Source organism: Arthrobotrys flagrans, assembly GCF_004000055.1.
Source record: "Arthrobotrys flagrans strain CBS H-5679 chromosome Unknown unitig_15, whole genome shotgun sequence".
NCBI classification, from domain to species: Eukaryota; Fungi; Ascomycota; class Orbiliomycetes; order Orbiliales; family Orbiliaceae; genus Arthrobotrys; species Arthrobotrys flagrans.
In genome coordinates this window covers 369,594-381,842 of record NW_027137545.1, presented here as the reverse complement: position 1 = coordinate 381,842, position 12,249 = coordinate 369,594, and the positions used below count along the sequence as shown (strand labels likewise).

General features: G+C 44.7%; 2 protein-coding genes across 2 annotated transcripts; both read left to right on the top strand.

The window, feature by feature from the left end:
* Nucleotides 1–3,333: 3,333 nt before the first annotated feature.
* DFL_000094 (uncharacterized protein) lies at nucleotides 3,334–4,293 on the top strand (the record flags this gene model as incomplete). Its single annotated transcript, XM_067639278.1, has 4 exons — nucleotides 3,334–3,430; nucleotides 3,503–3,587; nucleotides 3,638–3,887; nucleotides 3,952–4,293. 4 exons carry the CDS (start codon nucleotides 3,334–3,336, stop codon nucleotides 4,291–4,293), a joined length of 774 nt encoding a protein of 257 aa, XP_067494616.1.
* Nucleotides 4,294–10,388: 6,095 nt separating this feature from the next.
* On the top strand, nucleotides 10,389–11,054 carry DFL_000093 (uncharacterized protein; the record flags this gene model as incomplete). The annotated part of the gene is made up of 1 exon (XM_067639163.1): nucleotides 10,389–11,054. One exon carries the CDS (start codon nucleotides 10,389–10,391, stop codon nucleotides 11,052–11,054), a length of 666 nt encoding a protein of 221 aa, XP_067494615.1.
* Between the last annotated feature and the right edge of the window lie 1,195 nt (nucleotides 11,055–12,249).

The window sequence follows — 12,249 nt, the reverse complement described above, 5'->3', positions numbered from 1 at the left end:
ATAAAATACAGCTATTAATCAGGCTGTATGATTACATGCATCGAAGGCTCATCCTTAAGACCACCCTGGTTGGCTTCAGATGGCTACACCACGAGTACATTGTAATTAGAAGAATTGGGTCTCCTTTCTCACCTTGAGCACTCTCAGTGCAATATCGTTTAAAACGAGTTTCCGTTTATAAGAGCTAGCGTCAAAATAAATAAAATAAGCAGAACGATCGAATACAATTCATTCTTGCGAAGAAATTCACGGGAGACTCTAAGCCACACACGTACACGTGTGGCGCTCGCTAGGTGTGGCATTCCAACTCCAACACTGGCACGAAAGGTTCCCAGCTCACAACACAAAATAAAGCGTAATCGTTACCACCTGTGCAAGGATAAGTGAATAAAATCGCCAGTAGTGGACGATTTAAGCGATACGTTCCATATAATGGCTAATATCGGGCTATCCGAATTAATTTTCCCTTACTTTGCTTGGTTTGCTTCAAGAAGTCGGAGTATATTAGTCAATCTAGGTCTCCGTTGTTAGGGTACATGAACCACTTCAAAAGATATCCCGGAAATAAATTACCGTCAGAAGACTGTTTTTATACCGTTGCAGGATCATTGGAGTGAGATACTGTGGTATGGGTTCCTAAAGGTAGGTAGGTGGGACTTGCTTGTCGCCAGCTGCCTCAAGTGCCCACGGGGCTTTTTTGTGTTATCGTGAGCTGAAAACCACCAAGAGTATTGATCGGTAGCCTTGTAATTTCCGGCCACTGCGGCCGATGTATAAATTTGATGAAGAGGGTGATTCCGTGACAGAAGCTCAGAAAAGAGTTAGTCGTTGTTGGGGGTTGGGGAACGACTAATATATCGATGTGACTGTCCACAAGATTAGCAGGCCAGTCTATGGGAAATCGTTCCAAATAGTTGAGGCGCTGGCGCGCTGGAAGCTGTGGGACGAGTAATTTCCACGCCATAAAGTTAGCGGAATACATTAGGACAGTACCGAAAAGTAGGGTGAGGGCGGACTCTGTAAGGAGAGTCAATTTAAATTGTTCCCATAGGATAAAGATGACCGGATCGATCGGGTATCATTGACGTCTGGCTAGTTGAGGAAGGCTATCATTGTTTTCAAATAGATCAAGGTTCTTACCGAATGAACCGGTTCAACATTTTATTTCAGCCGGAATGAGCTGGAGTGGTGATAATAGTTGGTCTCGAGCCCAGACGCTAATAATATCTAGGGCTGGAACAACACACATATTTGTTCGCTTAATTTTCGGATAGTTCTAGGTATTCTATGTGCGCCGAAACTGTACACCGTCGTCTCTGACAATATTCGCATACTTTTGAGATCAAGATAATTGAATACTTTTTTACATTGATGCCCGAGATAAGGGGAATCAAAGGTGCATGGAAGTAAGGGACTCGTTTTCCCACTTGATTTGAAATTCTGAATGCAAGGAATAGTTACGGGTCCTATTAGATGTCAACTATCCCGCGGGCCCGGATGCGAGGAGTTGAGAGCTCATCCGACCCGAACCTGCAAACTGAAGGGCTATCAGCCCGCTTTCATGCATCCAACATTCAATCAATACCCCTGACCACGTGTTTGGCTGGAGGTCTATGCTTGTTTGCTGATTGTCGGAAAGAGAGTTTACCATTCGGCTGACGCCATGGCCATCCGCAGAAAAGTATATTGAGCCGATTCCTAACAGGATTAGTAAAAAGCAGCTAGACGGCGGACGGGATAGTTGAGGAGACTCGTAGCCTATCAAGGTACAAGGCTACGGTCACGATTAATTACCGAAAAACTGATAGCCAAGCCCCATTGAAAAAATACAACAAGGTCGAAGTTCCGCACATCACAATTGCAACCTTTCACAGTATGCCAATACATCCTGGCGATCGCCTGCAGCATGCAGTGCTCCCTAATATTACTATCGTGACGTCAGTAAAAGCCCGGGTAACCAGCTCTTCCTTGAAACCTTTCCCCGTATTCTCGAATTTTCGGCAGGTCCCCAGCATAAGACCCTTCTCTGAGCCGAAATGTTGGAAGCTCTGCATTGGGCTGGCAAGAGGGTGTTGGACGCGGCAACCTCCGTTGCGGCTGTACCTGTGCAACATGGATTGGGAGTATGACGTCGCTTTGCATTTCCCCCTTGCATATCTGTACAGCCCTTCCCGGCCGGCTTCGCCCAATGGATCTTCAGGAACCAGGAACATGCAGACGGCCAAATCCATTAGAAGGCCAACGGCCAGGGGTTTCGTTTGTCCGGAGATATTAATGGAAACTTTGGCCTCGCAGGCTCGACCGTTCTTAAGCCTGGATCCTTTCTGGGACTGGGATGTAGGTAGTTTTTATGTTGAAAGATGTCTCCTAACCTACGATCAAAATCTGCCTACTAGGACCATAGGGGCAGGCTACTAAGACAGACCGAACTGGATCCGAGGTTACTATACGGCATGTTGCATATTTACCAACGTCGAGTCAGGCCATACCGGCCTGAGAGACCGGAAACTGAGTCCGGGCAACATTCTAAGAAAAGTTCTTCACACTATATGTATCGAATTCGCAGAGTCTATGTGTGGTGGCACTGTTACGGCTGAGAGGCAAGGAAAGGAACTGATTGCAGCAAAGGTGTTATCTAAGTCACTACGTAATGATAAAGATCAAATATCGAGAACATAGAAACTAGTCCAATAGAACCCCAGCAGCAACCGAGCTTCCCCAGCCTTTCCACTATCGAGTTGGTGAAACCCTGCACTCCAGATGCACATTTTGACGCACTTAGTACCTCACACTGTAAAAACTCGGTTCGTAGCATTTCACAAGCCGTGGTATCTACTTTTCGTGGTGATTGAGCTCTATCGGAACAACTTCGACTCTGCGGGGATTTACTTTTTATCCAATACCTTGGTCTTATTTTTCCTTTAGGCAAGGTTTAGCTTTTTGCTAGTTCATGAAGGTTAGTACCTGAGACCAATATGGCACTTCAGTCCCAATACAGTGTAATTTTGACAAGAGTTGTCCCCGAAGCCAGCAGCTAACTGAGCGAAGGAGAAGCAAAATTGCATCCAGTAGAACAATCAACGATGTATCATTCGTGGCAGTCCCCGAACCGTCTGCGGGAAAAGTTTGCGGCTGGACAGGTTGGTGACTTGCTTTGCGCCGCCTCGAGCCCCAAGAGCAAACCTTCATAGTAGAACCGAAAGTCTATATAAAGAGCCAGTGTGAAGAAGATGTTATTGCCTTCCTCAGCTTCAAGCAGCAATCTTCTTAGAAACAGTACAATTAACTAGCAATCTAGTCTAATCTACTCACAATATCATCTACTATTTCATCATGAGATTCACAACCGCTTTTCTCTTGTCCGGCGTGCTCTATGCCGCTTCAGCCACGAATATCTCCAATGGTTGCAATCACGACAACTGCTACAGAGGTATTATCTCTACATTGCCCCTGTACAGAAACTTATAGGGATCCAAATACTAATGAACGGTCCTCGATCTAGCTGTCAAGGCCGACGCATTTCCTACCCGCCCAGGTACTGCAGACTGCTCCTCATACTTCAGTACTACCATCGAGCAGAAGACAAGGTATGTGACGCTTTCATTCCTAAAACCTTGGTACTAAGCGGAAGATGTAGCACTAAGGTCGTGCGTCGGGTCACTTTCACAATCACTTACTTTGAGACCACTATTCCCACCCACATCCCAGCCTATGCATCCGCCTGCGACGGTCCAGCCAAATATTCCAGCGCTTGTTCTTGCATCGGCGTTACTCCAGTCACTACTACCATCATTCCAACCTGTGGTCCTGGCACCCTGAGCTGCTATGGCGGACCTTGCCGAGATGTCTTGAGCGATCCAAACAACTGCGGCGCTTGTGGTAATAAGGTACACTAGCCTTGAACTGTTTAACCATGATGTTGCGACCATAAATATATTAACAGAGAAATAGTGCGGCTCGGGTAGTTGTGTCAACGGTCAATGCTCTGTCCCCAGCTGCGATGGATCTTCATGCGGCAGTCTTAACAGCTGCGGCGTTGACTGCCTCTGCTTCAAAGAGGCTAGCAACAAGGGGTTCTGCGGTCCCAACATTTCATGTGCACCACTTAAGGACTGCGACGCTAACGGCGACTGCAAGGCCGGTGAGGTTTGTGCTACCAGCACTTGTTGTGGCAGGAACGTTTGCTTGAGCTCTTGCGCACTTGCTCGTAGGTCTTTGGCTAGTAATTTTGTGGGTTCTCGCGATGTCAATGAGGCCTGGACTGGCGGCGCCCCACCACCAGCTTTATTTTAAATATATTTCAATTGACAAAATGGATAATGGACGGTTGAATATGGTATCTCGGACCTGTAATGGCTTTTTTGAAAGGCCCCATTAAAGTTGACAGAAAAGTTCAGAGGCGGGGAATTATCGGTCTTGTCGGTGTTTTCGGGACACTCTTTTGGAACCATCTTGCAACCTATTGGTCATAGACCACGCTCAAAATTCACACCAAAAGTAGTTAGTTAATTAATGGAATAAATTTCACTCCTACAAACCTCCCATGAATTGTTTTGAGATTTTTCGGGCTTTGCGTCTGTAATTGCAGCCTTACAACGTCTTAACATATCTCAGCCGGCCTAGCACCGGAAGCTGTTAGACTAGCGTGATTATTAGTATGTCAATTTCGCAGGTCCTTGAGCTTTAACAAAGGCTGGAATATTCAATTCAATAGGCCTGCCGGAGTCACGCACATGACATTTAATTGGAATGATAAGGATATATCGAATTCGCGAAAGAGTCTTGATTGGTTCGTGTAAACGCTCGTTTTCAGGGTAGTCACCTCTGCTGTTGTTCATTATTAATACATGTGCCACTGCTATTGCAAAATGCAATTATCTCCAGAGCTTTCCGATCAGCTGCTTTAAGATACCATCAGCCTATCTAACATCATAAGACAGAACCAGGCAGCATGTACCGGCTCATTATCCCCATATTATGCTGCCAATGGTCCTTCTTCACACTCCAAACAACTATCTCCTCAATTACTTTCCCAACTACCTTGCTCTCGCGGAATTCCTCGTAGTCCCAATATCTAACGAACATCCCCCTTCGATCTAAGGTCCTGTTTGGTACTCTTTCAAACCTCCATTTCATATTGCTCCATTTTCATATATACTCCAATCCATGCCAGCCAAATCTCCAGAACAACGCCACATTGTCTCTCCAGTCTTGCGATGCCGAACAACACATCCTAAATATTCGGTAGTCTATCCGTCAGTTCCTCGTAAACCAGTTCGATCGATCCGTTGCCTAGCTATCGGAGAGCCTCTAGCGCAAGTCAATAAACCTAGTCGTCCATCGGGGCCCTAGTCCCTCCCATAGTAACCGCTACCTTTCTCAGAAAGCCGCAATATCGGTAGAGGTTTGAATCCATGATAGTGATTCATTGGCGGAGCCGTAAGCCTGATCAGGTCTTGGACCCCAATACCATTCCTCGGTATGTCTTCCGAGAAGGTTGACCTTAGTCATGAATATATATTTTATTCTGTCCGGTAACAAGGTTCGCCGCATAGTATTTGAGGTATTCAGCATCATCCCACCAAATACTGCGCGCCCATGGGAGAGGTGATCGTTGAACTCCTCGGTGCATTTTGCGCGAAGTGTATGACAAAAACCTTGCAACTGCCATAGGTTGTAGGCACTTTTCCAGCCACATAAGTAATATACAGCGGTAATTCTCGGCAGATTTCCTCTGTGAAACGGTGGGATACCAAAAGGTATTTTATCGGAATTAACTGTTCGACCTCGGGGACTGAGAGCAAGGCCGCGCAAAGGAGCTCTTTATTCTAGACGGCATCAAAAACTAGTATTATGTGTCCGTGTTCGAGGGATATACCATCGAATGCTTGTATCAGGTAACGTCATACCCATTGATCCGATAGTTCAGAAGAAGCCCCTAAGCGTTTCATCTCCTCTTTCCATTGTCTTGTGTGCATCGGTGAGTAGTATGTTGCTGTTAAGGGTATATCCAGTATGAACCGACTAAATATTGGATATCGAAGCTCGATAGGCAGTCGAAATAGACTGCATTCAGGTTAGCGCGTGCTAGTCATGATTCCTCCTTCGATAGAAGTATGACTTACAGTGGGGGTGTATCTCTGTCCATTCTCACTGCGACCGCAGTACGTACTCGTAGGTGCCATCTGTGTAAATCTCGAAAATATGTCGATAGCAGCTTCAATTCAATAAATGCGGCCAGTAAAATATGTATAGGCACCAGTTCGCCTCTTTTATGGACCGCCTTATAATTCGAGCTGATCGATTTGACAGCGTTATGCACATAATTCGGTCTTGACAAACAACAGATAAATTCGGTGAGCTAGGAGAATGGTTCGATTTGTGCCTACAGTTCAGCGATACTATCAGCGCCTTTTAAAATATATATATATATTGGAAGGGACGAAATCAAATATTCATTTGCTATAAGCTGGAATGTTCTCGAAATTTTGTGCCTGTTGGGCTCTATATTATAATAGGCATTAATTAATATTATTGTGATGGCGTTCGGCGAAGTGCGCCGTGGCCTCCCCTATAAGCCACCTACCCTGCGTAGACGGCGGATTCAATACCTTGGGCTCCGCGCTCAATTGATTCATTAATCCATTAGTTATGCCAGGCGGCTGCAAGACCATGGTTCTTTGGCTATTCCATATCCTATATTACTATAGTGTTAGTTCTTAATAAAGATGTTTTCAGTCCAGTCTTGGTAATCACCAGCCCCCTGCATGAGTTTCGCGCTTAGGCCCTGAGCTTCGCGTTTCGGCATCGCCGATAATCTGATTTCCATTTGCAGGGAGCTTCCGGGGCCAGCCTCCACCCTTCGAAGAACTGCCGGTCAATTCGAATATTAGAGAAAAGAAAGATGAAGTCTATTTCAAGAGGATTCGCTTTGAGCAAATGAAAAACTCTTTGGGACGTGAAAGTATTATCACGGATGGCGAGGACTGCCATTAAACAAAATGGGTATGACAGAGTCCCCCGGTTTAAAGCCAGCGATTAGAAGGATAGGGAAAAGAAACCACTCCCAGGCATAAATTTTGCTATAAACTGGCCGCTAAGAGACATTTTCCTGTGAAATATCTTCGAAAGGAATGATATAAATATTGAAACCTTTGCCACTACCAAGGTCGGAATAAACTCCTGTTTTTGGGTTATATAGTCCTAAAGCATTATCCAAGGTCGGAGGACCTAGCCTACACCAATTGCGGAATCTGTAGTTGCTGGAATGAATTTGATCTGGATACTCATGCAGCCCCCTTTTTCATGGGCGAAGGTCACGCCGCATCTGTCTCTGATACTTTTGACACGAATTGTTATTTCGTTTGCCGTGCGGCGGGGGGAGGGGGGTACTGGAACAACGGGTTTTGTCTGATCTGTAGCTAAATTTGGGCACGCGACGAGGGTCACGATATTTTTTAGGGCCGATTGATGAACTTTGACGTTTGTATCGTTCTAGCCGCGAGGGATGATCTTTTACACCTTTAGGTACGTTTGTGTAAAGATCAATAACGTAAAAATTTTCCTTTGGACTAGGTAATATCTCGTTAAAATGAACTGGTGGGCATACGCTAAGTGGTTGTCGCGAACTATCCTCTTCTTCCGGTCGCTTGTGGGTTTTGAGTAACTGTGTGTAGTTGTAGCTGTGATTATTGGGAGGAAATCCTGGTTAGAGCTGGCCTTTTATATAAAATTTTTAAAACCTGATCAGATAAACTAATGTTGGGCCGGCTTAGATTCGCGTAACGTGGTAGCGCCGTATCAGTTATTGTTTTAGATGATGTTTGCGATCGCTCGACGCATCACTGGTGCGTTTCAGGCTATGAGCACTCAATAACACGTGCCGACTAAGTAATTCAAGTACTTAGGTAGACAAGTATGTAGGTAATCATCTACCCAAATCTGGTCTCGTACCTAGGCGTCACGAAGGGAGGGTCCACGTTTGGCCCAAAGGCACGATTAGAAAGATTGTAATGTCGGAGTTTTTCTGCTTCTTTGTGCGCAATAACTACTGTAAGCGACGAAACATTTAGCGAGGCAGTGCTTGTCTACGTATTTTAAAGTCCTAATAAAGATGCCTCGGAACTTACCCCTTAAGCTATGATTCGGCTTACGCATTTTTGGCGATAGGTGAATAAGTAAGTATTTATATACTTGAGCACCGATGTCGTCACTTCAATACGGGTTATTATCTTTTTTGACTTTTGACTCGATGAACCATGCTTGTGATACTCTGGCGCCATTGGACTGGAGGTTGGGGTTGAGGGTTGAATTGAAAATAAGGTGGAGGCCGAGATTATGGAGGTTGAATATGGGAGACCTAGATGAAAGTGGTTATGGGGTCTTCGTGAATTCGTGCAACGGGGGGTTTTTTTTTTTTTGTTCCACCCTTTCCCCAGTCACAAATCACCCACCTCCCTCATCTCCAACCTTATTTCGACCTCGTTCTTTCCAGAATCCATTTCACCATCCTAAGCAGCCGTTTTCAGTAAGTGTTCTTCACAATAAACTATACGTAGCCTTTTCATTCGGGGAGGTATATGTAACTAGCGGCTGACAGAGCTTCTCAGAGGCATCTGGTATCGTGTTGATTTTGTCGACGCCTTCTTTCAGAATCCTTCGCCTTGCCTTCCGTGAGTCTTCTGGATTTTATATGGCCTTCTCCCTGCTAGAATCCCCCCGCTAACACTATCTCTATAGTGTTCTCCCTTCTTCCAGTATCTCCGTTGCGCTTTCAACTCTTTTTTTTGCACTCGACTTTTGATAAGTGTCCTTCCCTTTCAACGGAGGCGTATGCTGAGAATAAACCCAGGCATCTTACTTATGTCTTTTCTTTTCGACTTTAGCACTTCCAATCATCCAAGATCTTTTTTGCCATTCTCATCTTCGCCTCTTCGAGGTAAGTACCTTTTAAGCCGTAGATAGCTAGCTTATAACTAGCAGCTTTTGGCGATTTAATTCAGTTCTTTTCATCACGGGAGCAGGTACGGGAAATCGAAGCGTTAGAATAAATCACCACTTCAGTTTGGGTTCAGTACATGGTAGTTTTAAGAGCGATAATAATCAGGGGAAATATGGAAAGAGTTGCCCCAACCAAGAAGACGAAGCAAATGAATATTATCAGAAATTCAAATACCTCAAGGTGAAGTTGGAAGTGGAGGGCCAGGTAGAGTAAAAGCTATGGTAGTAATTTTAAAACTCCGAGCCAAATTTATCTATTGGTATTAGGATTATATTGATAAAGGAGGGTAGGTTTGGCCCGCTTGTTTGTAGTACTTTCCACAAATTTAACTGTTTTTTAATATTTTACAATTTTCAAAGATAAAGATGCTGTTTGTATGGGTTATGAAATCTTCGGAAATTAATAATTCAAATATTTTGATTGCTCTATTGGATTAAGTTTATACTAGTATAATGTCATTTTGTGAAATGAATTTGTTATAAAACTATTATTAGTTTATATGAATAAGATGAGGATAGGAAATAAAACAATTCCTTTGCTTCGGTATTATATTCAAAAAATCGAAGAAACTAATTATATTTTTAATTAATGTACATGGGTTTAATATATGAATATCAGGATTAGAGAATATCTTCGATTTTGCTGGAGAGATCCTTGGTGCCTGGCTGAGCTGTGATCATATGAGAGGAGCAAGACATAGGCCCAGCAGCCACGCCCCGCTACTGCGGGCTGCAAATTAAGATCGTATATTTAGTTATTCATATATGAGGCTTCAGTCTTTAGTTTGAAATACTATCGATACCATTTCTCAGGATTCTTACTCATTCCAATTTAGTTCAAATCTTTCTATCATGATATATCGGACCAACTTCTTCTCTAATACAACATCATGACTCGGCTGTTCCGGAGTTTATTGCAATATCCTCTTCATGAATTCCAAGCTAAAAGTGAGTTGCATTTAGCGCCTCTCTAGAAAGCCTTAAGAAATCTACCCCGTTTCTATTCTTGTTTGAAAGGTTCATCAGCAATTTAAGCCTCGTGGTTTCCTATTGGATGGTCAATGGATTTGCTTGTCGGGATGCGAGTACCGTCAGTTGCCCTAACCCTCTAATCGTAAATTTAACGTCCCACCAGTTGCAATTACAATTTAGTGTCGAAGCCATCTGATTACAATTGAACCATATGCCAGTTCTGAATCACCTACCTCTTCGTTCCCGTCCTCGAGGCCTCACTACGATAAAATCAATCTCCCCCTCATCTCTTTTCCAAGAAATAGTAAGTTTATTCCGCAACTGTTCCACTGACTCTTAAACCGTCTCGAGACTAAATCCAAAACATATACCTCCTCTGCAACGAGATCCGGAATCGACTATCCCCTCAATCCACCATGGCCACTCGCATCTGTAGTTGTCCAATTCCTAGAGCTTCACCTCCAGACGCGTTCTGCTGCGAACTCACCCTCCAGGCTTATCTCGCCACTCATCCTGTTACCAACGATACCATCACCCCCAACAGCGAGCTGAATTACAATACACGCAATGTTTCGTCCGGGCCAGTTGACGAAGTCATAGATGTGTGGAAGCCATGGGGAAGGAAAGTTGCACCTGTGGCGGATGTGGCGAGAACATTGTTCAGCACCAACAATGGATTCGTTAGTGATCCATACTTCGGAGCCATGGTGTCAAAATTCCTCTTGAACTATCCGACCAATCCACTGTTCCCCCAGCCAAACATCCAACATGCGCCAGTCACTCCAACTCCAACTGCGGGCCCTAGACGATTTTATCCGGGACATAGTCTCGTACACGGACGCCAGTTAGCCACAAGTGTTCCGGGACGCCCAGAAGAGTCGGCAAATGCTCCGGATGGATTTGCCGTGAGATGTCGTTTCCCTGATTGCGGAGTGCTTATCGGGAATACACTAAAGACGAAGGCCATTAGCAATCTCCATTTGATTCACCTACTAACTTACCACCGCGGATGGGTAAGAGGAAAGGATGTCGAGAGAAAGTGCACCATTTCGAAGGTCAACGACGCCCTCAACACCCTTTAAGCTACAAACTGGTTGAAACAGTGCTTTATGTGTCTCCACGACAACTGAGTGCTGGTCTGTATTGCACGTTGTTAGATGCTTTAGTGCTGGTATGTCATCTCTCGCGAGCAATTGTTCAGACCTGTATTTAGAATCTAACGGAGCCTCTTTGATATTTAGACATGACTTAACCGGATTTTTTCACAGTCAGCAGAGCGTCGTTGCAAACCATCACTCCTTTCCTAACATACCTGTTTTTACCCCATTTAAATACTCTTTGTTACCCTTTGTTAAGCAATAAATATCTCTTATTATATTTGTGATGGTGGCATTCGCCATGATGGGCCTCGGCGTGGATATGGAGATAGCTAGTTTCAAAACATGTAGGGTAATGTCTAATCTTAATATTGTGAGGCAGTACATTCCAGAAACCATATCGAAAGTCCGGAAAATATTATGAGAAGCGCGATGTAAAAGTTATTTTTCGAGAAACTGAGACGAGGGAGGAACAACAAGCTCGGGGGCCCGGGGACGCTGAAATTCCTTAGCCGTTCAGCCTACCATGGAGTTAACCTTGTAGCTCTTGGAGTTTGCCTGAGTGGCCGGGGACCGAGAAGAGTTGGATATTGAGCCGCAGCGCTGAGGCTGGGCTGTTGTTCTAGTGTTGAGACTGGATTTGCTGTCTGGTTACGAGACTAGACTTTTGTCGAATAATTCTTCAAAGCTGCTGGGACCAACTGTCGTATGTGTCATAGGACAGCTAGCCGGTTGACTGACTATTTTGGTGTCCTTTCTTCGTCTCCAAGAGCTCGGAAATCAACCCACACAGGAAATCCAGTTTCCCATCCTTTCGGACCTATCGTAGTCACGCGCTGGTATTCGCGAAAGCCAATCCCGCCCGTTTCAAGAAGGAAAGTACACCACCCGTACACATGGCAAGAAGCTAACTAGGACACTTGTATGGGTGAGATATTAAGTTGTCTTGTAAAATGCATCGTACTCTGTTTCCTCCAGCACGCGTGCGAGTGGCTTAAGTCTAGGCACATGAACGACAAATATTAATATTCGTGGTGTTTAGGCCACTGCGGGACGATGGTACGCAGATGCGCTACAGTTGTGGCATGCCGAAGAAAGGGGTATGCAATGGTGGTGGAGATATCGAGATGATGTGTTTCTCCGACAGCGGATCAGAAACTCAGACTGACCATGCGTCCCC